This window comes from Haemaphysalis longicornis, unplaced genomic scaffold, assembly GCF_048455015.1.
Source record: "Haemaphysalis longicornis isolate Haplotype H1 unplaced genomic scaffold, Haemaphysalis longicornis Haplotype H1 scaffold_3, whole genome shotgun sequence".
NCBI classification, from domain to species: Eukaryota; Metazoa; Arthropoda; class Arachnida; order Ixodida; family Ixodidae; genus Haemaphysalis; species Haemaphysalis longicornis.
The window spans coordinates 1,960,793-1,984,697 of record NW_027526335.1 but is presented as its reverse complement, the minus strand read 5'-3'; the positions used below and the strand labels follow the sequence as shown (position 1 = coordinate 1,984,697).

At 48.0% G+C, this 23,905-nt stretch overlaps 1 protein-coding gene across 1 annotated transcript in view; it reads left to right on the top strand.

Moving 5' to 3' along the window:
- LOC144173841 (transient-receptor-potential-like protein) overlaps positions 1-23,905 on the top strand; it is a 148,972-nt gene that overhangs the window by 102,007 nt on the left and 23,060 nt on the right. The window contains exons 8-10 of the mRNA XM_077702115.1: positions 4,688-4,897; positions 8,336-8,389; positions 8,701-8,769. Of these exons, the coding sequence (XP_077558241.1) occupies positions 4,688-4,897; positions 8,336-8,389; positions 8,701-8,769 (333 nt within the window). The remainder of the gene's footprint in view (positions 1-4,687; positions 4,898-8,335; positions 8,390-8,700; positions 8,770-23,905) is intronic.

Genomic DNA, 23,905 nt, shown 5'->3' with positions numbered 1-23,905 from the left:
CTGCATTTGATCGTGCCCCTCGCGAGGGGGATGTTTCACTGCGTCTTCTCTCGGTCGCGGGACCCGTGGCGCCATCTGGCGGAGGCGCGGCACAACTCGTAGCACTTTCTTTGAAAAAGCGCCTTGAAAGCGCGGCAAATATGAAATAGGGATGACGCGCTTTCGAGGCAATCCGCCGACGCGGCTGCTTTGTGTACAGACTCGGCGGCGAGCGTCCCGGGATTCTGGTGCCGACCGAACCCCATTTTTAATAGTGGCACATACGAAGGATATGCGCCTTTGCTCACAGGCGACGTACCAGGCATAACAGGCAGCGCGGCGCCGGCCGGAAAAATTTCGGAGGGGGGGGGGGGGGGGAGTGGGGGTGCTGAAGCCTGGTCAGCGCCCCCTCCCTCCCGGCTACGCCACTGGAACTTGCGACGGACGGATAGAGCAACCCGCTTGAGGGAGGCAAACCAGACGAACCGCGAGATCATAACAGCGACTGAAACCCAAACCTTGATCGAGATCTTACCGCAAGCGCAAGAAAATCGCCGTCATTCATAATTTTCTCTTGCTACGAGCCTGGGATGTTCGCCAATTTGGTGAAAAGGAGGCACTATTCGCGGCGCTGTGGGCAGAATATGGTTCCTTAAAAACTACGGATTGAGGAGGGGGGGGGGGGGGGTGCAGTGAAAATTTTGGGAGTGGGGGGGGGGGGTTTGAACCCCCCCAAACCCCCCCTCTGGCTACGCCACTGCCTGGATTATCTGCACCAGAAGAAAAAACAACGCGGTGAGAATGAAATGTAAAAAGATATATCCGACCAAGCGTGGAGTCGGAGTCCAGGTATCGCTGCAGAGCGCATCGGCGGCCGCCACTGATCGATCGCCCGAGGAGCCGAGTGAAATCGAAGCTGAACGTCTCTGATCCGGCGCAACACCAGCTTCACTCCATATGGGAAGACGTTTCCATCTTTTTGCTCGAGCACCACCTCGATCGCAGCGGCGGCAGCACCGAGAATTTTGATCCCTTGGCGTTTGCCTCGCTGTTCAACGTTTAATTAGGGGCGTCTCGCTCGCTCTCTTCCTCTCGTCTGCGCCGTGATTCTATCGAACATTGCAGCGCGCACAGTCGTTCGATCTACCAGCGTTCGTCTGGTATGTTCTTCACGAGCGATTGCCTGTCTGAGCAACAAATCCTCTCTACACTTAAAATGCCTCCCCCCAAAAAATCTGCGGAAATTCCGAGAATTGTCCACTGGTGCGTAGCACTCTTATTCCGCTTGTCTAGAGTGTGACTTCTTCAAGGCCAAATATATTTAAGTTTTCGTTTGTTCGCTTTTACTTCGATCATTGTTTTCTTTTTCGAAGATACAGGTGTGCTCCAGAGTTGGTCCGTCTGCGCTATTTTTTATTGGTATTTCCAATGTTATTTTGCGTACTTTAGTTTAGTCTTGTGGGTTTTTTTGGAGGATATAAGATGCATGTTTTTGATTTTGTCAGCTCATTTTTGCGGAAATTGTATTTTTCTCTTTTTTTGTTTTTCTTCTTCAAAATTCTGTCCCACAAATTATCTTTATTTACGCTATCAGAACGATTAAAGTCTGCATTAAAGTCCGCAAAATCTGCGTTTTTGTGGAAATTCAGGGCGTTACACGGTCCTGGCTGTTGGGGTACTCGGCAAAGAATGCTACGCATTAAAATAGAAATACTGGGAGAACATTGCTCTTCAGCTGCCTTAAATCATTTTGAAGGAAAAACGCGGTACTGTAGCAAAAAACACCGACATGTACGAATACTAGTTGAAAGTGCCTTTTTAAAATTAGCGCCGTAAACATCGTCCTTGCAAACACAGCTTTACGAAAATGGGTCCATAAAACACCGCTCAAGAAAAACGTTGCAAGTTCGCCACTATCTGCTTCTTAGATCAAAAGAAATGACAATTGGGCGCAAAGAGTGCCGCTCTGCCATGATGCCGCCCTCTGCCCATACTCCACACCGCTCCCTCGGATGTGCGGCACGCACACACCTGAGAATCTCAAGGAGGAAATGCTACAGGTGGCGCTATCGGTGGGACTTTTCCTTATTCCTTTTTGTCATATTTTCAGGTACCAGTTTTCCTTTTCGGAGGAAGGCCGCCATTTCGGCCGGGGTGGCAGGTGTGCGCTTGTGATCGCTAACGAGGGCTTATCTGCATAATCCTCATACAGCGTAGCCGAGCAAACTTACCCCGCTCCATATTTCTCTGCCTTACGCGCATCCTGCTTTACATTTTCTCCCATTTTGCTTGCGAGCGCTTCGAACGACTTTAGCGCAAGAGCTGCCGGCCAATCAGCGTTTTCTTGTTTTCTGCTAATATTTTTCACATTGTTACCGAGAACGCAAAGATAAAGCGCAAAATCAGTGTTCTTCTCCGTCGATCATACGGGTCCACGTAGTGTGTTGTGCATGCTGATTGCCAATCTGAAAGCACCACGGTTGTTTGTTTATTTTCGCAGCCAGATGCTCTCATGCAGTGACACCCACACATACGTGCATACAAACGTTCATATGTACACCTACACTTGAGATAGTCGGCGGAAATTTTCTTTTTGGAATTTCTTCTCCTACCCGCCGCGGTGGCTCAGTGGCTAAGGAGTTGTACTGCTGAGCACGAGGACGCGGGTTCGAGTTGCGGCCTCGGCGCCCGCTTATCTGATAGAGGCGAAAAGGAAAAACACCCGTGTGTACGAGATTTCGGCGCACGTTAAACAGCCCAAGGTGGTCAAAATTAATCCAGAGCCCTGCACTACGGCGCGCCTCATCGCCTTCGTTGCGTCGGCGCGTTAAACCCTACATAAATCAATCAATCAATCAATCAATCAATCAATCAATCAATCAATCAATCAATCAATCAATCAATCAATCAATCAATCAATCAATCAATCAATCAATCAATCAATCAATCAATCAATCAATCAATCAATCAATCAATCAATCAATCAATCAATCTCTTCTCCTCCTCCGCTTTCTTTCTCTACTTACTCTTCTTCTCTTTCTTGAAGATGGTAGCATGGCGTAAGTACGTATGCAGCTGCATTCACAGCAAATGAAACATGCGCGAGGAAATGTAAAGCCGAGGTTTTTCAGTTTTCAGATTTTCTGGATTTTCTTTCAATGCGCACCCCAGATGTCCTCATTGTCCTCAGACGGAAACAGGAAGCCACGTTTCCAAGCTTCTCCGCCTCCACTGACGAGTCTCTGATGGTGCAGTGGCTGGCCTCTCGCCAAAGTGAGAGCCACGTCATTAACGCGCACCTAGTGGTGGGAGCTCATTTTTCAAAAGCCGGAACGAAAGCACGACTGGGGCCACGGATTCCGGAACCGCGGATACAAGAGCGTCAGACGATAAATTGAATGTGGCTCCCTGGTGGTCGTTCAGATGGAGGAATTCGTGGGAAAAATCTACGGAAACCGCATTCAGGTCGGGATGTACATTGCGTAAGAAATGTTCATATGATTTCCGGAACTCCTAATTATTTATTAGGTGACCACAGACAGCAACGACCAAGTCAGCAACGCATGGTTTGGGAGGTATTCTGTGTATACGCATGAGTGTTCCAGCAAATTTCACCTTCTACCAGCTTGATTTTTAGTGAATAGGCTTGGATAAGAAGAAATCCAAAAATACACCAATATATTTCGTTGTTGTTTTTTTTTTCATCATGAACCCACGTGTTCACCAGTACTTATAAAGGTAACGAACCTTTTTCCTGTGACATTGATGTCTTCATCCGTTTTATAGAATGGAGGGGGAGGAACTGTTTCTAACACGTTTTCGTGCGAAGCCATGCTCCTTTTTAATTAAATTGGCACGTTTTTTCGAATAGTCTGTCAAGGACTTCATTCGTTTTGAGACGTATTAGTGAACATTTGAACGCCTGAAGACACAATTTTAAAAAATCTACAGCACATAAAGCAGACAACGTACGCCAGAGTGCTACAGTGGAAACAATAATACGCTATCTAGGGCCACACAAAGCATGCGTGGTCGCTGGTGAACGTCGTCATCAGTCACAGCCTGGTTGAACAAATCGGCAGCGTGCGTGCCTTAAAGGCGCGTGTCCTTTTTACAGCGGAGCTGCTGCAGGTCGAGCTGTTTCGCAAGTCTGCTGAATGTTGTGCGTCACGCAAGGGTAGGAACAGCTTCCATGCGGACTTGCTCGCCAGTGGTCTCGCAGGGCGGGTTCCTCTGCCTCCCGCCAGGAGAGAAAGAGAGGGGGGAAGGAGCCTGCCACCGCTGCCGACTCCTATGCGCGAACCGCAGAATCGGTGCCGCTGCCGTTCTCGAGCGAGCGCCGCTTCATGCTGGAGCCGACACGGGAGGACCGCAGCTCTATTGTGTCGACAGATCTCACTATGGGTGGAACTGGGTTCAATTTTTTTCCCTTTGTTGCCCTTACGCAGTAAGATAAGGATGCTCCATCTTCTCACTCACTCACTCACTCACTCACTCACTCACTCACTCACTCACTCACTCACTCACTCACTCACTCACTCACTCACTCACTCACTCACTCACTCACTCACTCACTCACTCACTCACTCACTCACTCAATCAATCAATCAATCAATCAATCAATCAATCAATCAATCAATCAATCAGTCAATCAATCAATCAATCAATCGATCGATCGATCAATCGAATAAACGAACAAACGTTGCAGGACCACAAGGACCGCGAGTGGAAGTTCGCCCGTTCCAAGCTGTGGATGGGCTACTTCGATGAGGGCTCGACGCTCCCGCCGCCCTTCAACATCATCATCAGCCCCAAGTCGGTGTGGTACTTCCTCAGGGGCCTGCTCCGACTGTGCCGCTTCCTCTGCAAGAGTGCCTTCGCCGCAAGGCCGCGTTTTCAGCACTCGGCAGCCGTCAAGGTGCCACTCTTGTTCCTTTTCTGCTTGCGTGATGGGCGCCTATGCTGCTTCGTGCGCGCGCCTCCATGAGGGGCAGACAAAGAGAGCAATAATCTGAAAAAAAAGCACCTTTACATCATCATTCCGTGCAGAAGCAGAAGGAAGAGAAAACGTTTTTTTTTACGAAATATTTTCTTGTTTCTACTGTCCCTATTCAACAGTATACCGCTGGAGCTTAAGAATTTATATCTAACTTAAGGACCACCTAAAACTGGAGAAAAAACCTGATAAGAGACAATGTATGCAGATATTTAGGATCCTTATACCGTCTTCAAAAAGATGCGCATGAAACTCCTAGCCGTAGGATCGTACCGGCTCCCTACTTACGCTTCCATAAACTACCGAGCTGAATTTTTATATAGTTTTCTCCGTTACAACCACAAAATATATATTTCCTCCTTCCTTCTTTCTTTACTATTTCTTTCTCTGCAGAAAGGAGAGCAGAGGCTAAAGGCTTTGGGCCCGACTTACCCGGCAGCCGTTAATTACTTTGTGACAGAAGACCTGCTTCATTTAGATTCCTTTCTTTTTATCCACAACGTCAGAAGAGTTATTCAGAAAACTGGCATTTTCGTCCGCCATGGGTTGATTCTCGAAAGCTTCGAACGGAATCCGTGAACACTGCGTGTACACGCAGTGGCGTGCACAATATGAAACATCGCTGGAGCTCACCAGGTTCCAAAATACCGAGTGACTCCGAAAGGCAGCCACACCTACAAAGGTCCAAGTTGCTCCTGGTGACAATTAACGATTGTAAACCGAACGCCATTCTTCATGCTGCATAGTTATTTGGAAGCTATACCGTCTGTTCTCTCCTTTGTCTCGTACAGCATGAATGGCGCACAAAAGCGACAGCGTCAGAAAGCGGAGAGATCAAGGGTTTGCCTTACGTTTCATAACTCTAGTAACTTCGCCTTGTGAATCACTGCGAAAGTATATGTTCACCACGCTTCACAATATGTTTCAGCTTAAGATGAACATTGAATGTAGTACATACGCCGACTCGGAAACTTGTTTTGTAGCGCAAGCTAAACTACGCTACCTCGGGCAGTCTTTGCGGGGTGACCAATTTTGCCCTTGAGCGCTAGAGGTCAAACCACATCCCCTTCCGCAAGCGCCCGCCATGGAGCAGCGGTCCGATTACGGGGAGAGATAGGCGATGAGGGAAAGGAGACGTGCGCGGGGCCCGTGCGCGGGAAGTGGCGGAGGAAGGCGAGGAGGCCACGTGCGGCGCAGAACCGTGGGCAATAGAGGAAGACGAAAATCCAGCTGTGGTCCTTCGTACAGCGGTGACGCTTCACCAACGCCGTGAGGCGAAAAACAGGAAAAACGCTACTGTTGCGTACAGCTTCGCTACCTCCAAGTCTTACGCATTAGTGTGAGCTTCCTTCACTTTTTTAAAACACGTTTTCTCTCTGACAAGGAGGATATAAAAGCGTGGATGCAACAAGAGTTGTTTGATACCGTAATAAATGAGTCTTAATTATTGGCCTCACCTGTAAAGTGGCAATTTGTAAAACGCTCCTATATAAAATAATATTCAGCAGTTCTTGCGAAGGACATGCCAATCTGCTGTGAACAGCCAACAAATCGCAATTTCTCCGTCGCCTCTAAGTTTCGGAGCGGTGATATAGACGGATAAGTGTCGTGCCAGCTCATGAAACGGTCGAGATGCCTAGTTGCACTTCCGGGTGGCTTACAAGCTATGCCTGAACTTCCGGTGTGTGTGCGGCGAAATTTCGCGGCGTGCCGTAATTAATGAATTAATGCAGCCGCTAATAACCAGCGCGTCACCTCTGTGCAGAGATGGGGCTTACTGCACAATCTTTAACAAAGGAATTTCCAGTTCAGCAGCTATGAATGCTAAAACTAAGTGATTTCGAGTGATACCTGGCGTAAGGCTAGATTTGAGCGTCTTAAAATTGATGTCAGATGCTATTTTAGAATAGTTTGGTGACACATCGGCCAAGAGCTACACACTATCACCCAGGTTCAAATCCTCCAGGACATTGATTTCTTCATTTTTTTGTTAGCCAGTGTGCCGTTTGATTTCTTTCCCTGTAGGCGTTATTTCACTGCGAAGATGATACAAGTTTACTGCTTTACCATATCAAACAGTTTCAAAATAATGGACGGCGCACTTTATTTTACGCCTGTCTTACGACGAAAATGCGGAGAAATTCCACAATTTCATTTTTTTCTTTTTGTAAGATTTGTGGCTTCAAAAATAACAAACATTGTTAAAACAACAATACCGTTGTTCAAATGGACTTGCCGATGCTGCGCATAGGCTGAAATGGGTGCCGTTCAATGCTCTTTAAACATAACGGGGAGGCTTGACTCGGTAAGAGGTATACGTACCATTCCGCTCCGTCGCCGTTTCGGAAGTTATAGATAACAGCTCGCGTTGTGTATTGCTACAGATTAAAAACAGCAGCTGTTAAAGAGAGGCACAACTACAGGACATTTACAGCTAAGTTTACAGGCCAACTGCACTCAAATTTGATCTCGACCAAATTTATTTTTAATGTGTGGTAAGTACCACTGGGATACGAGTGGTAGCCCCGTGAAACGCCCCTAAAGCAGTCAGAAGCGTTTAAAAAAGCCCCACTGCAGACCACGCTGCACCTGCCGGCTGATCGCGTAAACAGCCATGTCATGCCTGTGAAGGTCCGGCCGGCCGGGGCTTCTTCCTCTTGCCAGCTACGCAGCCGGAGGACCGGTCGAGCTCTGTTGCGAAAGCTTCACCCGTGTGCTGCCTCGTGCTCCCGAGCTGCTGACCGTCCGGCCGCTCGCTGGACGGCTGCAGCATCACTTCAATGGCCACGCTTTCCTCGATTTCGGCTTCAAAATCGCCGATTTTCGCTGACCGCTTGCGGCGTCCCCGAACGTATTTCAGCTGTTGTATTTTGCATCTTGCTTTCTTTTTCAGCAGACTATACGGAAATAGTGTCTTCAAGAGGTCGAAATTTTGAGTGCTGTTGACCTTTAATAATCAGGCAATGCACGTTAGTGACGGTAATGTAGTACATCGTGTAGGGCATTGAACGTTCACAAAGGCCTAGAACAGTGTCGATGCCAAAAAAAAGGAACAAACCATTGCGGAGGAAAGTGTTTACGAGAGGTGCGGTGCATTGCAAATTAAAGGTTGAGGTAATGGTCATATAAACCGCTATTTTTATCACTATTATTTTCGTTTTCTGGAGATATATGTCACTGCGTATAGTTTCGCTAGTTACATGAAGTCACGGTAAAGCGTCGGGCAAAACATAACGTTTGGCGCCGTTTTCAAATACTACCGTTCCTTCAGTGCGAATAATTTTCGCATCGTAGAAGTTGTTACTGTAACTAGTAAATGCCCATGAATCCTTAATTAACTGCCGACCTTGCTCTTTCCAGCCCGAGGCTCACAACCCTGTGTACATTGGAAATGTTCCCGACAAAGCCAACCAGGTAATAACGCTGTGCTTACCGGTGCCGTAGTTCTGTTAGGTAGGAAAGTCTGCACGCTGAATGTTGTCTTTAAGGCGTACGCCAGGGAAACGCGCATGCTTATCTTCCTGTCTGATAAAACATGTTGCAAGAATGTGCACGCACTTGTTCTATCTCTTGCCTGCCTAATGAACGAAGGAAGCTGTAAGAGTGAGGGGGACCTGTTTCGGGGCGCCAAAGCACATAACCACGATTCCTGCGCCAGGAGTGAGACAGGCTGCTGTTTCTGGCGTCGTTCCTTTCGGCTTATTCGCATCCTTGGTTACCGGCAGAAGCCAGGTGCCAGACGAAACACGGTGATTCTGCAATTCAACGGGCAGTCAAGCACTGTCCAATACCAGGTAAGATCACCACGACGCCTGATGTTTGCCGTTCGTTGCCCACTGTTTTCTCTGCGCTGTGCCAGCCTGCTGCACGCCAATCACCACCTGCTGGTCCTCTTACGTGCGCTGTTAAAACCACGCATGCTTGTATAAAACAATGCCATACCTATTATTACGGCCAAAGTATGCAGTTTTTGGTAGCTAGACCGCGGATAAACACTTTCGTCCACTAACATACTTTCGTATCCTGGGCTGCTGTTGTCTATACTAGGAAAAAAATAAACTATGAAGGTCAAGTAGGGGACTAGTTTCGACATATTGTGTTTTTCATGTGCGGTGACAATTCTAAGACCGCTACGTCTTGAAGTGGTAACTTCTGTCTACCGTATTTCCCGAGGGAAAACAGCTCACAGGGAAATAGGTGCCCTTCCTTGCCACGTGGGGAGGTTGCTAGGCGAGCACTGCTGCCCCCGCTGCAGCTAAAAGAGCGCGAAATTCAAGGGGACTCGCAACGGTCTGGTCCCTTTCCTATGCATGGGCTTGCTAATTCATGACCCACGGGCCCCTTTCAGTCCCGACTTTTTTTCTCTCAGGCACTAAAATTTTTTCCCTGTGTTCTACGAAATTCCACGGCTCCCCTAAGCCCATAAACGAAAAATAGAGCTGGTAGTGCAAGTAATTACTGATTTATTAATGAGGCCAGTCATTGAAGACATCTGACAATTGGAAATGTTATTTTGAGGGGAAAAAGCTTTTCCGTATTTTCCTAAATTTTGTGACCACATGAGCCTAGAAGCAAAATATGAGCTCCGCAGTGCAAATATTTACAGATTTACAAGCCTGGAAATACAACTAGGACCTCTTGTTCTTTTAGTCTCGACGTCATAATTTCGTGCTCACTGAGCCCGAAATTGGTGCTACAAAGTTTGTAGCGTCCGGCTCCACTAAAACGCAACAATGGTGAATTATATCGCAAAGCGCATCCTTGAAGGACAATTCTCCGAAAAATTAGCAGTTTTGGTTCTGTTCTCTATGCGCTGGAGTGACTACAGCAATGTGATTCCATTTGGGATCACAGGGACAGAAAGGGTTATAAAGCATCGGGTACCGATACGAAGGACTTTAAAAATTCATAGACATGTTCGTAACGGCCTAGTTTGCTTCTTTTACAGATATGTCACATATTTACTGAGATAAAAAATAAACAGGAAACGTATTTTGGTTTATCGAGTTCTTACTAGATGGCGCTAGCTGTCTAGCAAGCAAGAGAGTCATTTTATTCAGTACAGAAGCGACATATCTATAAAATAAGCAAGCTAGGCCGTTCTCAACGTTGATATGCATTTGTAAAGATTTTGGTATTGATGCACGATGGTTTTTTGTGCGTTGGTCGTGAGGCAGTAACTCTCATAGGAATGTCAACAGGTGAGTCCCCCCTGAACAGAAGGCGTCCGAACGCCGACTTTAACTGTGGTAACTACGGCTAAGCAGCAACTTTATAGTAACTCTATGGTAACTAAGTATAGGATGCATTGTGAATATTCAGTTCAAATATTTCAAGTTTGCGAAATAGTTCTGGGGCTTTGAAAAGCTTCAAAGATATGCCGATTTTGCCCGCAACAAAGTGACTGCGAGAACTGTATAGCATGTTCGCATATGAAGGGTGATATGTTGCCGCAATCGAAACTGTGAAAACGGTGACGTGTGGACAGCTTCTTTCCGAGCGTCCAGGGCTGCTTGCTTGCGCCAGGACAGGCTCAGGTCATTTCTGCACAAGTTGCAGCAAGACGGGGCAGCGGTAGCACGAAAGACGGGGAGCGAAGGCAGGATTCGACTGAAGAGCCGGCAGACGGGCGGGGTCCTTAGTCCAGGACTCCGTTGGTTCTACCCGTTTTTTCGACCACGCTCGAAAATGGCTGAACTTTTCCTGTAGTCGCAATTTCAACAAGACTGGTGTGAGATTCTAAATTATGATTTTAAACTACGATTTCGCATATATATGAGTTTATGAGCGTGATGAAACTTAAACAGGTTGTTGCTTCATTTAAGTGGAGAAACACGCTCAACTTCTGTCTGGAAATTCGCATTAAACATGTGCTACATTATTGATTGATTGTAAGGTTTAACGCGCCGACGCAACGCAATGTGCTACGTTAATTTTAAGGATAACCGAGTGGATCCCTAGAGAAGACAAGCGTGGCAGGGGGGCGGCAGAAGGTTAGATGGTAGAGATGAGATCAAGAAGTTTGCGGAATAAATTGGTCGTAGTTAGCATAGAAACGGGATAATTGGAGATCTATGAGAGAGGCCTTTGCCCTGCAGTGGGCGTAGATAGGCTGATGATCGTGATGGTGGTGGTGATGATGATGACGACATTAATGTTAACGAATCTTATGCGGACACCCGAAGGAATTCGAGAACGTCGTGTCATTCGTGTTCAAATTGCGGAGAATAATACTTCACGGTAATATTTAAGATGACCGTCAGTACAGTTATACAATCCTCTTAACCGTGAAACTGAATACAAATGACCTGTGAGGTTAAGAATTGTTACGGAGTTCTTATAGCGTCACATGTAACTCGGCGGAAACTTATCAGCAACTCATGTCCTACACAGTTGCCGCCATAAAGAATCTACGGAATTTTCTTGGTGACTTCTCCACAGAAACTCGATAAATCCTATCGTATCAAGACATCCACAGATGTTGTACAAAATTTCCACAGCTTCCGCGGCACAGTTTTTCTTAAGGTGAGTGTACTAGAAGAGGACGCGACATAGAACCACTATACCCGGGGCTGTAGTCCTCCCAAAAAACGTCATATATTTGAGACTAGACACAGGAAGGGGAGTGTCAAACTGCTATACTACTTCACTGTGAAGTGGCTATGAAAAATACATGAATCACAACAAATTTTTGGAATCTTCTTACCGGGCAAACAGGGTGCAATTTGTTTTAGGGTGCTCATATTGTCGCGAAGCGAAAGACGACGAAGTTGTCTTCAAAGAAAACAAGCCTTTGGAGTGAAGTTGTGCTCCCCTAACAACTCAAAGAATACACAGACGGCGAGACAGCAGTCAAGAAAATGACGCGCGTAGGCGAGCGTCGAGGGTCGAATACCCCGGCGTCTGCTCTGCAGGCTTTTTATCTTTCGGCGCGCGTGGTTCACGAACTGTCTATTCACATCTAGAACATTGTAGATCCAAGAAGATTATTCTAAGCTGTTCACGTTAGTTCGGAACGCTCTCCCTATCAGAACAGATAACACATTCGGCACAGAAAGAAAGAATATAACACACGCTTCCCTTGGCACTGAGATAACACAGACCGGCGCAGCCGGGCAGTAAAAGCAAAACATGAATAAACAAACCCAATGCACGGTTTGCGGCAATATGTTGGAACATTGGCTACAGCCGTTTCCTGAAGCCATTCCTCCATACAAGCCCTCGCCATGGCGCCACGACCTGGGTTAAGACACTCACTTCGCATGTGACAGCTAATACGACTGTCAATATCACATTGTGACCCCCGGGTCGCTCTCCTCGCAAGATCGAGAAGAGGGCCCTGGACACATGTAATAACAATCTGCTTTATTTGGTTTCTTGTGCGATGCTTTTGTCCCTTCTGTTTGGGCGCCTGAAAGCGAACCAATGGCCTTAGGCGCTGCCTAGTGATGTGACGCTTGTGCCTTTGCCAAACGTTGCTCATTGACTGTTTGCTGTCTCTGCTTTGAACAAAATATGCCGTTATCCACTTCTCCGAGTCCCCAAACGCTCTCCAGGCATGTAGGCGCCTGAAAATGCATGCGTAAACGCAGCTCCGTGTGCCTTGCTACCTGTTTGAGTATTTGTTTGCGCGGCTGTTTGCGGGCATTAGTACATGCTCCTTCTGCCACACGAAATAGAAACAGCGGTGCTAAGACCGCCTCCCCAGACGCGCGTCGTCCTATTCCGAAAACAACACACTCAGTCGAAAACAGAAAGGCGATTGGAGTTGTTTAATCGCTTTTAGATGGCAACGACACTATCTAGATGCATTAACAACTTCCTGCGTTGAAAGAAATCGAGATATTTATTCGATGTTTACTGTTGTTTATATCCTTCTCGTCGGATGATTTATTAACCTTTACAAATAACCACGCTTGCTGAGGTGAAGTGGGCAAATGTGCTGCTAAAAACTATACTGAATGGAGACATACGGGGTTCCGTGCACTCTATATTATCAGAATGTATTAGGTGCGCTCAGTGCAATGTTGACACATTGCTTCATTAAATTTTTGGCCACGCTTAAAGAGCACTGAGTACTGTGCTTCGAACTGCAGGCATCCAATGCATGACCTATCCCGTAAACAAGTTTAAGTTCTGCAGTAAGCTGGGCGTTTTTGCCTCTCTATCCCGCCCAGGGCTAGCTACGAAGAAATTCGCTTCCTTCTTCTGGTATTGGTAGGAATTGTGGCACGATAAAGAATCCGCTGCTCCCGGAGCATCGCCTAACTTCCTGACTTCTTGTTCACGGATTGTCCATAAATGACCTTGTATTTTCCGCGCCACCACTCAATCTCTTTCGGTCTTTACCCTAATGCTTCTACACGCTTTCTATTTATTAAAGACGATAGTCTTTCTTGGGCTACTCAAACCCAGAAATTTTGGTCTGTCTGTATGTCTGTCTGTCTGTATGTCTGTGACTCTATTCAGCCACCCGGCCAAATTAAAACAATGCCTGCGCAATAGTCTTATATAGTCACAGCTAAATCTACCCGCCTAAGTCCGGTGTAATGTTCATGCTTGTCAACATTGTTGAAGAAGAACAAGACATTACGCAAATATAAGACAACAAATTAATACAGAAGTGATATTTGCAGTGTTCCTTTATAAAAAATCATACATGCTTGACTTTGGCGAAACTAAATACTTTATAAACTGCAGAAAAAAAATTCACTTCGCCTTCGCCTGCTGTCGCCCGCGCCACTATAGCTTCTGGCGCCATTTTAAGAAATCAACCGGCAACAGTTACGAAATGTTCCACTACATAGGTTCCACGTTCTGCTTTCAACGCACGTGGAGTAGGGAAACGCGGTTCTATAAACGTTGAAGTAGAGCGCCTCGATTCACGCGCGTCTTCGCCGTACGGCAGCGTCGGCATCGAGACACCCGGTTTGGAGCAGTGGAATGCGGGAAATTTAAAATGATTTAAGCAAAACTTTGGCGTCTTTACCTTGGGAGGAGCGCGACGCAAGAGGAACAACATGAGAGGTGAGCGGGAAAGCGAAGGGAGGCATTTACTTGGCAAAAGTCGATGAAGACTATCGTCTTTTGACGGCATTTGCAACGAAAGGAGCAGATACGCGGCCATTTTTTTTTTTTTCGCTCCCAGTTGTTGTGAAGAGGCTGCTGGTAGCGCACCCAAGATTGCCGAATACCACTGAAAATAAACCCGTCTTATGTGTGCCCCTGTAAAGCGTGCTCTGCCTTTGCAGCATCATACTGTGGCAAAACCAGCTTCGACGAAGAAGTAAATCAACGGCGTTAGCAACGGGATCGGAGGGGGCAGTCTGTTGAGGGAAGACAGACTAATCGAGACCTTCCGCGGGGCCGTGCATAATGGAAACCCCCATATTGGGACAGCGTCGGGACAGAAGAAATAAGACAGGGTGCACCCATGAGACCTGCTCGAATTCGACCGGTGAGCGTGAGCAAACAAGACCGCACGACAACTTCCTCTGCGGCAGTCTGTGTCGACCGGCGGAAATGGCGCGAATACGCAGATTTTTAGACAACGAATGAAAGGCACCTGCCCGCAGGGAGAATATATTATATAGTGTACTTGCCTCTAAAAAAAACGCGAGGTCTAGCCAGCAGCCTGGTACGAGCAGGTCGCTGATGTAGTCAGATTCAGTGTTTCTGCAAAATGTCCAAGAATTGTGCACATAGTTTTAAGATTTCTTTAACTATTAATGCGATAGAAATAAACTGTTTATTGAGAGAAAATTCCGCGTACCCGAAACAGGAGACCTAATTTCCCATTGGCTGCCACGCGCGTTCCATGGCGCGCACCTTAGAAATAAAAACAAACGCACCACTGCCTCGCCCAACGACGCAGCAGTCGCCAGTGAGCCAGGCCTCCCTGTGCAGTGCAGCGCCGCGCTCTCTGCTGGCACCGCGCTCTCTTCTGCTGTTCTCGGCGTTGAACGCGCAGGAGCGCTCAACTCCACACTGATGCTTTCGCACTCCATACATCCCAAAAAGTGCTCAGGTGTTGTCGTAGTTTTAAGTAGACTGCGTTCTAAAACCAGTTGACACGTTGCGCACCCTTTTTCAGTTCGTTTATTCTTACATTTGAAAGGCGCCGTACTATGCTTTTCTCGACTTTTTTTTTTCGAAATCATAATTGCTTTCGAAGCGTAGTGAACAAGCACACCCAGCACTCGGAAAAGGGGCCACAGTACACCTAAGCCAAAAATTACTGCTCTACGTTCATCAGGTAACTTTGAAACTTGCTCAAAAATTTGTTCTCTCTTTCCCTGTCTTGGCTGTGTCTGCGCGCTCGAATGACGTGATTCGAGCGATGTCAGGGCTGCTGCCGGCTTCCTTCCAGTTGCAGCAATAAACGCATTCGACAGCCGCCCTGAAGAAAGTCGCAACAAAAGCACATCAGAAGGTGGAAGGCGTATCTGTTGCCACGAGCAAATCACGCAGTGTCGCTCTATGCTGGCGATAACTACAGCTTTCGGGCTGCTTCCAGGCACAAAGGAAAGAGTGAGCCTTTATGGGCAGAGTATCGGGTCCCATTAAGCTCGTGTCTTTTGTACGCCACTGGGTCAACACATCCATCGTGCCATCACATCCAACGAGCAGAAACATCCAATTTTGGCCACTGCATCCAACGTGCCACCGCCCCCCTCCACGAAATTTTTCCGGTCGGTGCTGTTCCCCCTGTTTTGCGCGGCACGTCGCCTGCAAACAAAGATGAATCACTGACTGTCCCACGCCAGGGCGTTTACATAGAATGAAGCGCCTTAAGCCCCGTGTACATGGACGCGACGGGGGCGAGTTGAGTTGAGTGGCGGGTTCAGCTTACCTCGACGCGTCCGAATTTATATGAACCCCGTCCAAAGAATCGAGGTGAGGGGAGCGGCGGGGTTCCCGGAAAAGGGGCTACCGTATTTTCACGATTGTAACGCGCACCCTCTTTTGCTAAAAGGTAGCTTAATATTTGTGTGCGCGTTACAATCGGGCTCAAAACCGAAATAGGCTTTAAAGCGGCCAGCAGCATTGCTATGCGCAACGGACACGAAGTACCCGCAAAATCCAACTCAATCCAATAAAAACAATCCGTCAACATCACGTGAGTGAATTTCGGCGCACTGATTCCTCAATGGCATGCCGCATACCCCGGTCAGCTGTTGCACATTTTTTTTGTGCTTCTGCTTAGCCCCTAACGCTTAGAATTATGAAGATCAAGGCACTTGAAATCACAAGAAGCTTCAGTGTTCCCCGCGATAAATTTATTTCCAGCAGCAGCTGGATAAGCACCCTTGTGAAGCACAATTCATTTTTGGCTTCCAGAGCTGCATACGCCAAATAAAATCTCCCTCTTCCAGGTACATGGTGTCATGTCTTTTCCATCTGCGCAGTACCGTCAGTGTCACATTTTTTTTTTTTGAATTTTCCTGCGCGAACTTACCCGCGCGTTACGATTGGGGGCGCGTTAGAACCGCGCAAATACGGTATTCTGCTCCCCGCGGCCCGCCGACTCAGCCCGACGAGCGAGCTAACCCAAGCCCCGTGTACATGGACGCGACGGGGGTGGGGTGAATTGAGTGGCGGGTTCAGCTTAGCTCGACGCGTCCGAGTTTATATGAACCCCGTCCAAAGAATCGAGGTGAGGGGAGCGGCGGGGTTCACGGAAAAGGGGCTACCGTATTTTCACCATTCTAACGCGCACCCTCTTTTGCTAAAAGGTAGCTTAATATTTGTGGGCGCGTTACAATCTGGCTCAAAACCGAAATAGGCTTTAAAGCGGCCAGCAGCATTGCCATGCGCAACGGACACGAAGTACCCGCAAAATCCAACTCAATCCAATAAAAAAAAATCCGTCAACACCACGTGAGTGAATTTCGGCGCACCGATTGGGGGCGCGTTAGAACCGCGCAAATACGGTATTCTGCTCCCCGCGGCCCGCCGACTCAGCCCGACGAGCGAGCTAACCCACCCCCTGCCTCCGAGTTGACTGGACTCGCCGCGACGGCTCTCTGACCCACCCCGTCCGCTTATACATGGGGGTGTCGAGTCCAAAAAACCTGTTTATTTCGACTCAACGCGCCCTCGTCGGGTCAATGTAAACGGGGCTCCACCCCCTGCCTCCGAGTTGGCTAGACTCGCCGCGACGGCTCTCTGACCCACCCCGTCCGCTTATACATGGGGGTGTCGAGTCCAAAAAACCTGTTTATTTCGACTCAACGCGCCCTCGTCGGGTCAATGTAAACGGGGCTCCACCCCCTGCCTCCGAGTTGGCTGGACTCGCCGCGACGGCTCTCTGACCCACCCCGTCCGCTTATACATGGGGGTGTCGAGTCCAAAAAACCTGTTTACATCGACTCAACGCGCCCTCGTCGGGTCAATGTAAACGGGGCTCCACCCCCTGCCTCCGAGTTGGCTGGACTCGCCGCGACGGCTCTCTGACCCACCCCGTCCGCTTATACATGGGGGTGTCGAGTCCAAAAAACCTGTTTATTTCGACTCAACGCGCCCTCGTCGGGTCAATGTAAACGGGGCTCCACCCCCTGCCTCCGAGTTGGCTGGACTCGCCGCGACGGCTCTCTGACCCACCCCGTCCGCTTATACATGGGGGTGTCGAGTCCAAAAAACCTGTTTACATCGACTCAACGCGCCCTCGTCGGGTCAATGTAAACGGGGCTCCACCCCCTGCCTCCGAGTTGGCTGGACTCGCCGCGACGGCTCTCTGACCCACCCCGTCCGCTTATACATGGGGGTGTCGAGTCCAAAAAACCTGTTTATTTCGACTCAACGCGCCCTCGTCGGGTCAATGTAAACGGGGCTCCACCCCCTGCCTCCGAGTTGGCTGGACTCGCCGCGACGGCTCTCTGACCCACCCCGTCCGCTTATACATGGGGGTGTCGAGTCCAAAAAACCTGTTTATTTCGACTCAACGCGCCCTCGTCGGGTCAATGTAAACGGGGCTCCACCCCCTGCCTCCGAGTTGGCTGGACTCGCCGCGACGGCTCTCTGACCCACCCCGTCCGCTTATACATGGGGGTGTCGAGTCCAAAAAACCTGTTTACATCGACTCAACGTGCCCTCGTCGGGTCAATAGCCCGTTTACATTGACCCGAAGAGGGCGCGTTGAGTTGAAATAAACAGGTTTTTTGGACTCGACGCACTCATGTATAAGCGGACGCGGTGTGTCGGAAAGCCGTCGGGGCGAATCCGTTCGACTCGCAGGCAGGGGGTGGGTTGACGCGCTCGTCGGGCTGAGTCGGCGGGCCGTGGGGAGCTGAATACCGTATTTGCACGATTATAACGCGCCACCAATTGTACCGCGCGGGTAGGTTCGCTCAGGAAAATTCGAAAAATAATTGTACGTCGGCTTTACCGCGCAGGTGTAAAATACATTACACCACTTACCTAGAAGAAGGAGATTTTATTTTGCGCGTGCAACTGTGGCAGCCAAAAATAAATTGTACTTCGCAAACTTGCTTATCCAGCTCCTGCAGGGAATTAACCTTATAGAGGGAAACACTGAAGATGATTGCGATTTAAAATGTCTTGACCTTCATAAGTCTACCTGTGACGGGCTAATTGAAATAGTAGAAAAATGGGTAACCGCTGTCCAAGGTATGTCATTCAGGAATGAGTGCGCAGAAATTCACGCACGTAATATTGACGGATTGTTAGAGTTTGGGAGGACGTCGTGCCTATGGCAATGTTGCTGGCCGATTTAAAACCTGTTTCGGTTTTGAGCCCGATTGTAACGCGCACACAAATTTTAAGGCTAGCTTTTAGCAAAAGAAGGTGCGCACTAGAATCACAAAAATACGGTAGCTCCTTCTCCGGCAATCCCCCGGCCCCCTCGCCTCGACTCTTTGAATGGGGCTCATATATACGCGAGAGGGTTCGAGGTAGCTGAACCCGCCAGACGACTCGACCCTCCCTCGTCGGGTCCATGTATCCGGGGCTAATGTAAACGGGGCCTTAGTCAGGGTGATTTCGGAGGGGTGCAGCCCACGAGGCGATGTCCCCCTCGGGTGAGCTGAGCGCGGGGCGTTTCAACGCGTGCGTTATCCTTTTGTGTGGTTCCTTGTTATTCTCCCAAATACCATTCCTTGCCCGACACTCAAATGCGTGGCGACGGGTCCTTCTCCGCTAGAAGAGCGCCCTCTCTCCCCACACGGAGTCCTTTCAACTTTCCCCTTTAACTGTTCTTCCCTCCCCCCGACGAGAGCTTTGCCAGTGTTGTACACGTTCCTCTAAAACAGGAACGAAAGCTCGTTCCTCGTTCCTTCCCAAATTTGAAACGAGTTCCCGTTACAAGTTTCTTTATTTCGAAAGGAACGCGTTCCAGTTCCACCTCTAAATAAGGAACGTGTCGTTACATTAACGTTACATTTCATTTTTTTAAATTAAAATGTGGTGTCGGAGAATTCTGAGGCGAAATAAAGTGAGAAATGTAAAACTCACACCGAACTACGTATATTATACGAATAGGAACACCGCTGCCTGCAGATTATCTGGAGATAAAAAGAATCCAAAGAAACGCTCCCAGACGAATTTTTTCAGGGAGCACCGGATGAAGTTCAGACATGTCTAACTGCGATTTTGGTGCTCGTCTATTATGGATGCAACACATATGACATTTTCCACTTAGGTCTTACAAATCCGCAGTAAGGTTACTGCGCTTCAGATGTGCAGATAGATAGTTAGTCACATGCAGGAAAATAACTGAATTTCTTGCTTAAGAAACTGTGTCGAAAGGAACAATAGATACACTTTTATTGAATGGTTATTCAATATCGCAGTTTATTTAAAATAATAATAGGTTCTTTGCAGAGAATTGAGTAAGGGGGTTACAAAAGTGAAGCTTTGCGGATCATAAAGCAAAATTGGCGAGTAAAAAAAGCACAGCAGAACAAGTAATGGCTACGAGGTTTGCAATACACGTTTAAGTAGGAAGACGATAACAAAAAAAAAAGTAAACAGCGTAGTCACACATGAAATCAACGCGCAATAATTACATGTGTATACCGAACGCAGTCATGGGAGTTGATAAAGGAGCACAATAAATAACGCGGAGCCTAATCACGTGCGTAAAACACGTTTACACTAAAAATTATCAAGGCACAACTTGAAACTGACCCACTAAAGAACCTCTGAACGCTGGCCGTCCACGTTCCGGCGGCCTCTCTCAGGTATTATCTATACGGCACGCGACGAAATTATTCCCAACAATGACGAAATTCCTGTCCTTTGTCAACACAATGCATACAATACAAAAGGACCTGGCACTCATGTCGACCCATTCCCGCCAGATCGGCGACAGACCACGCCGTGACGAACTGCGTGCGTACACTGTAACTTCCAGCGGTACAGCATCACGACACACTGCGGCGCGCCCAGCCCTATTGATGGCCGGTGACACTTCGATAACTTCAAGTCACCTCACCGCGAGCGCAACTCCCAAGGCAACAACGGACCCGCGCTTCGCGCGCGCTAATGCGGGACTGACCCCTGACAATATACAGATAAGGTGGTTTCACAAGGGACCTGCAGCGCCGCCCGGCATGGAGCAATTCTATCGCCCAGACGCGCATCCTGGCCTCCCCAGACAAACGATGAAGGGTGAAAAGCCTGCTCGCGGCTGCGCTATTCACCCGTTGAACGGCATGAAATCAAGCACAAGCTGCGGCCCGCGGCGTGGGTATTCTTCTGCCTTTGACTTTCGAGGAAGCACGTTCTGATGAAGGGCGCGAGCAAATTGGCCAGCTTGTAGGAAGAGAAACACAGTACCGACTTGTGGATTTTTATGATCGAGCCTTGGCATCAAAAGCAGCCAAATCCTAGCAATGTAACGTTTGCAGAAGAAGCACCGTTCCTGCCGTTGTTTCATAAACCTAACGAGTTACCGTTACAGTTCCACCGACCCTTAATGGAACGGTGGCGTTCCTCCATTCCTCCAAAAAGGAACTAGGTCCAGGAGCGCCGTTCCGTACAACACTGACCTGTGCCCACTGTTGAGAGGCAAACCTTCGCGAAGTAAATATTGTCCGTTCAATAAACACTGTCAGGAGGCGCGCTGTCCAGCTCATGCCTGTCCGGCCAGCTTCGGCTGGTGGAGCGGGCTGCAGCGGCTGGCAAGGCATATGGGGCCCTGGACTTCACCTCCAGACGACTTTGACAACAATAAATACGTTTGTCTTTATCCTCCTTCTCCGAAGAGGAAAACCGCGCGCGACTTCAACACAGCAAAGAAGATAAATTCGTCACGGTGTGGCGGTGGAAGGAAGGAGTGGTCTGCAGTAACTGGCGGCGGAAAATGTGGGACCGCCGTACATTCATGAGTGAAGAAAAGGGAACTGTCTAAGCAGAAGCACGCGCAGCATAGAGCGGCACAAAACGAAAAAACAAACAAACGATGGAAGCGATGAGTAGGTTAACGAGGGCCGTGCGCGGGGAGAGGACCTTTGTGAGCAAGCTCACACCAATTGATGTCCGCGCGTCACCCCTTATATCACCTCTCTTTCACGTTACTGTGGAGGGCGAAGGGTGTCTTTTGAGTGGTGTAATTGTATGCTCCCAGAGTGCGTACAAGGCGTGTCCCCTGCTGAAAGCGGTGCTGCAGACGGAGTCACTTTCGACGCCCCCCCAACCGATTGGACAGACTTGTCTTTCTGTATTTCTCCCTAGCCCAGGAAACTGAGGAACAGCGTAACGACAAAAAGGCCGCACTTTTAAATTTCAGATAAGATCGAACAAAGCATGGCTGGTCGACCTCTTCAATTTGCTTGAAATTTTTTTACCTCATTCCCGCATGTATGTAATGTGCGGATTCACAAATATTTTCGGCAGAAAAAATTTTGGCCGGCTGAAAAAAAATTTGGAACCCACCCGCGGGGACCCCGGCCGCTACCTGCCCATGCGCCGCGGCCAAATTTAGCGGCGTCTACCAAGAAATATACTGATCAGGCGAGAATGGTAATTTTTATGCTTAATCTACGCCTGGTGTACATTGCGTGCCCGAAATATCGTCGGCTAGAAAAGCATAAATTTTTTAAAATAAATTTCCAAATCTTGCTCAGAGCGCATTTTGTTGTGTACTTTGCGGGCCAGTATTATCGTAAGTAATGGAGCTAGAGCGTTCAAATTTGAGTGGGGGCTGCTCCTGGCAAGCACAAATAAGGGCCGTAAATATCGTGTCTGTGCACTCTACGGTTAATAAATAAATGGCGCACAAGTGTGACAAAAAAACTAAAACACTCCGAGTTCAGAGGCTTATTAAAAAAAAAACACTTCTTCGATTTTGCTGAAATTCTCCCCAGATGTTCACCTGTGCATGTACTTCAATGATCATTAAAAACATGTTGCATCATTTTGTTCCTGGCGCGCCTACAGCGCGAGAAAAAAGCCTGGTTGGCCAGGTCTTCACAACATCCTGAGACATGAAACAGTGAGCAACTTCCAGTGAATGTGCAGACATTTGATAATTGTTTTTGTACCAAAGGCAAACTATTACTTATATATAGCATTACAGAGAATTCAGCAGTGAAACTGAAATTTTTATGTGAATTTTGGAAAGAAAATAAACAATCTGCGCACCACTAAACGTGTACTCTTCGAAGAAAAAACGGAGGAACTCCAGATTCACGCGCATTAAAACAAAACGCTTCTTCGAGTTTTATGAAGCTTTCCACGGATATTTACCTCCTAATTTAATTGTGTGAGCCATTAAAAAAAATCGCAAAATTTTGATCACTGAAAAGCAAAAGAGCCTTGTCAAGCATGCTCGTGACAAGGAGCCGAGACATAAAACGACGATTGTGAATTTCTGCAGATTTCCCTAATTTATTTTGTAGAAAGGGGAGAATATCTTCTGAGTTAAAGAGAATAGAATAGCCAAGTGACACTAACGAAGTCAACGTTTGACATGACAGAGTTCCATCGGCACCCCATTAATACCGTGCAGCTACTAGCTGTTTATTTACACATTGCTTGCTGCATCAATGTTCACAGTTTCCCCAAAGGGGCACAAACAGTCCTCGCTTCTTTTAGTTCGCATATATCTGCTTCTGATGACTTCCTTAAACGCCACACGTGCCAGGACTGTATGCCGGGAAAGGCACGCACTGTTCGCCATTCTTCCTTTTTTGTTTCGCGATAGCTGGAAACTTCGTTCCCCTTGAGGTATATGAAGTGAACACCCTTGATCTTATCAGACAACACAGTTACCATGGCTTTTGCCGTCTGAATCGCATTTCTTAGTGGTTCTCTTAGGTTGTAAAGTGTCGCCTGGTGTTGGACGATTCCCCAAACTCCGTCGCAGGCATTCTTTCCGTGCCCTGTTGCGGAGAATATTCATTGCGTTTCAGGCACATCGCTCTTTCGCAACTCATGAAGCTGGTACCTGTTTTTAAAGTGACTGGCAGCTCCGTCACTCACATAAGTTACCTTGGAGTACAGTGGGAGATTGTCTACCCACACCCTGATTTTTTCTAAACCCAAGCAGGCATGCGGACAGTCATGGCAGACATCATCGCTTGCAACCACAAAACTATGACAAAAGAGACTGAGTAACAAGCTAAATATATACAAAAAGAATGATAAAATCAGAATACTTAAAAGGAATAATAAAAAGTGATGAAATGAAGATTAAGATGCGACCGTAGTCAAATAGCGGGGAGGCAGCACAAGGCACTCTCCCAGTGTGACAGAACTGAAAACTTGTAACCGTTCGAACGCATGCAGCACCTTTTCTTCCAGTCCCCTCTTTCGCTCTTTCTGTCAGCCAAGTCCCCGCCGCCGCATACGGTTGAAAAAGCCCAAAAAATACTCGACTCAAACACAAAAATGAAGATCCCACATGTGTCGTCCCGGACCCCACCGGGCTCAAGGGCGTTTGCCTTCCTGTTTGTTCGCTAATTCGGT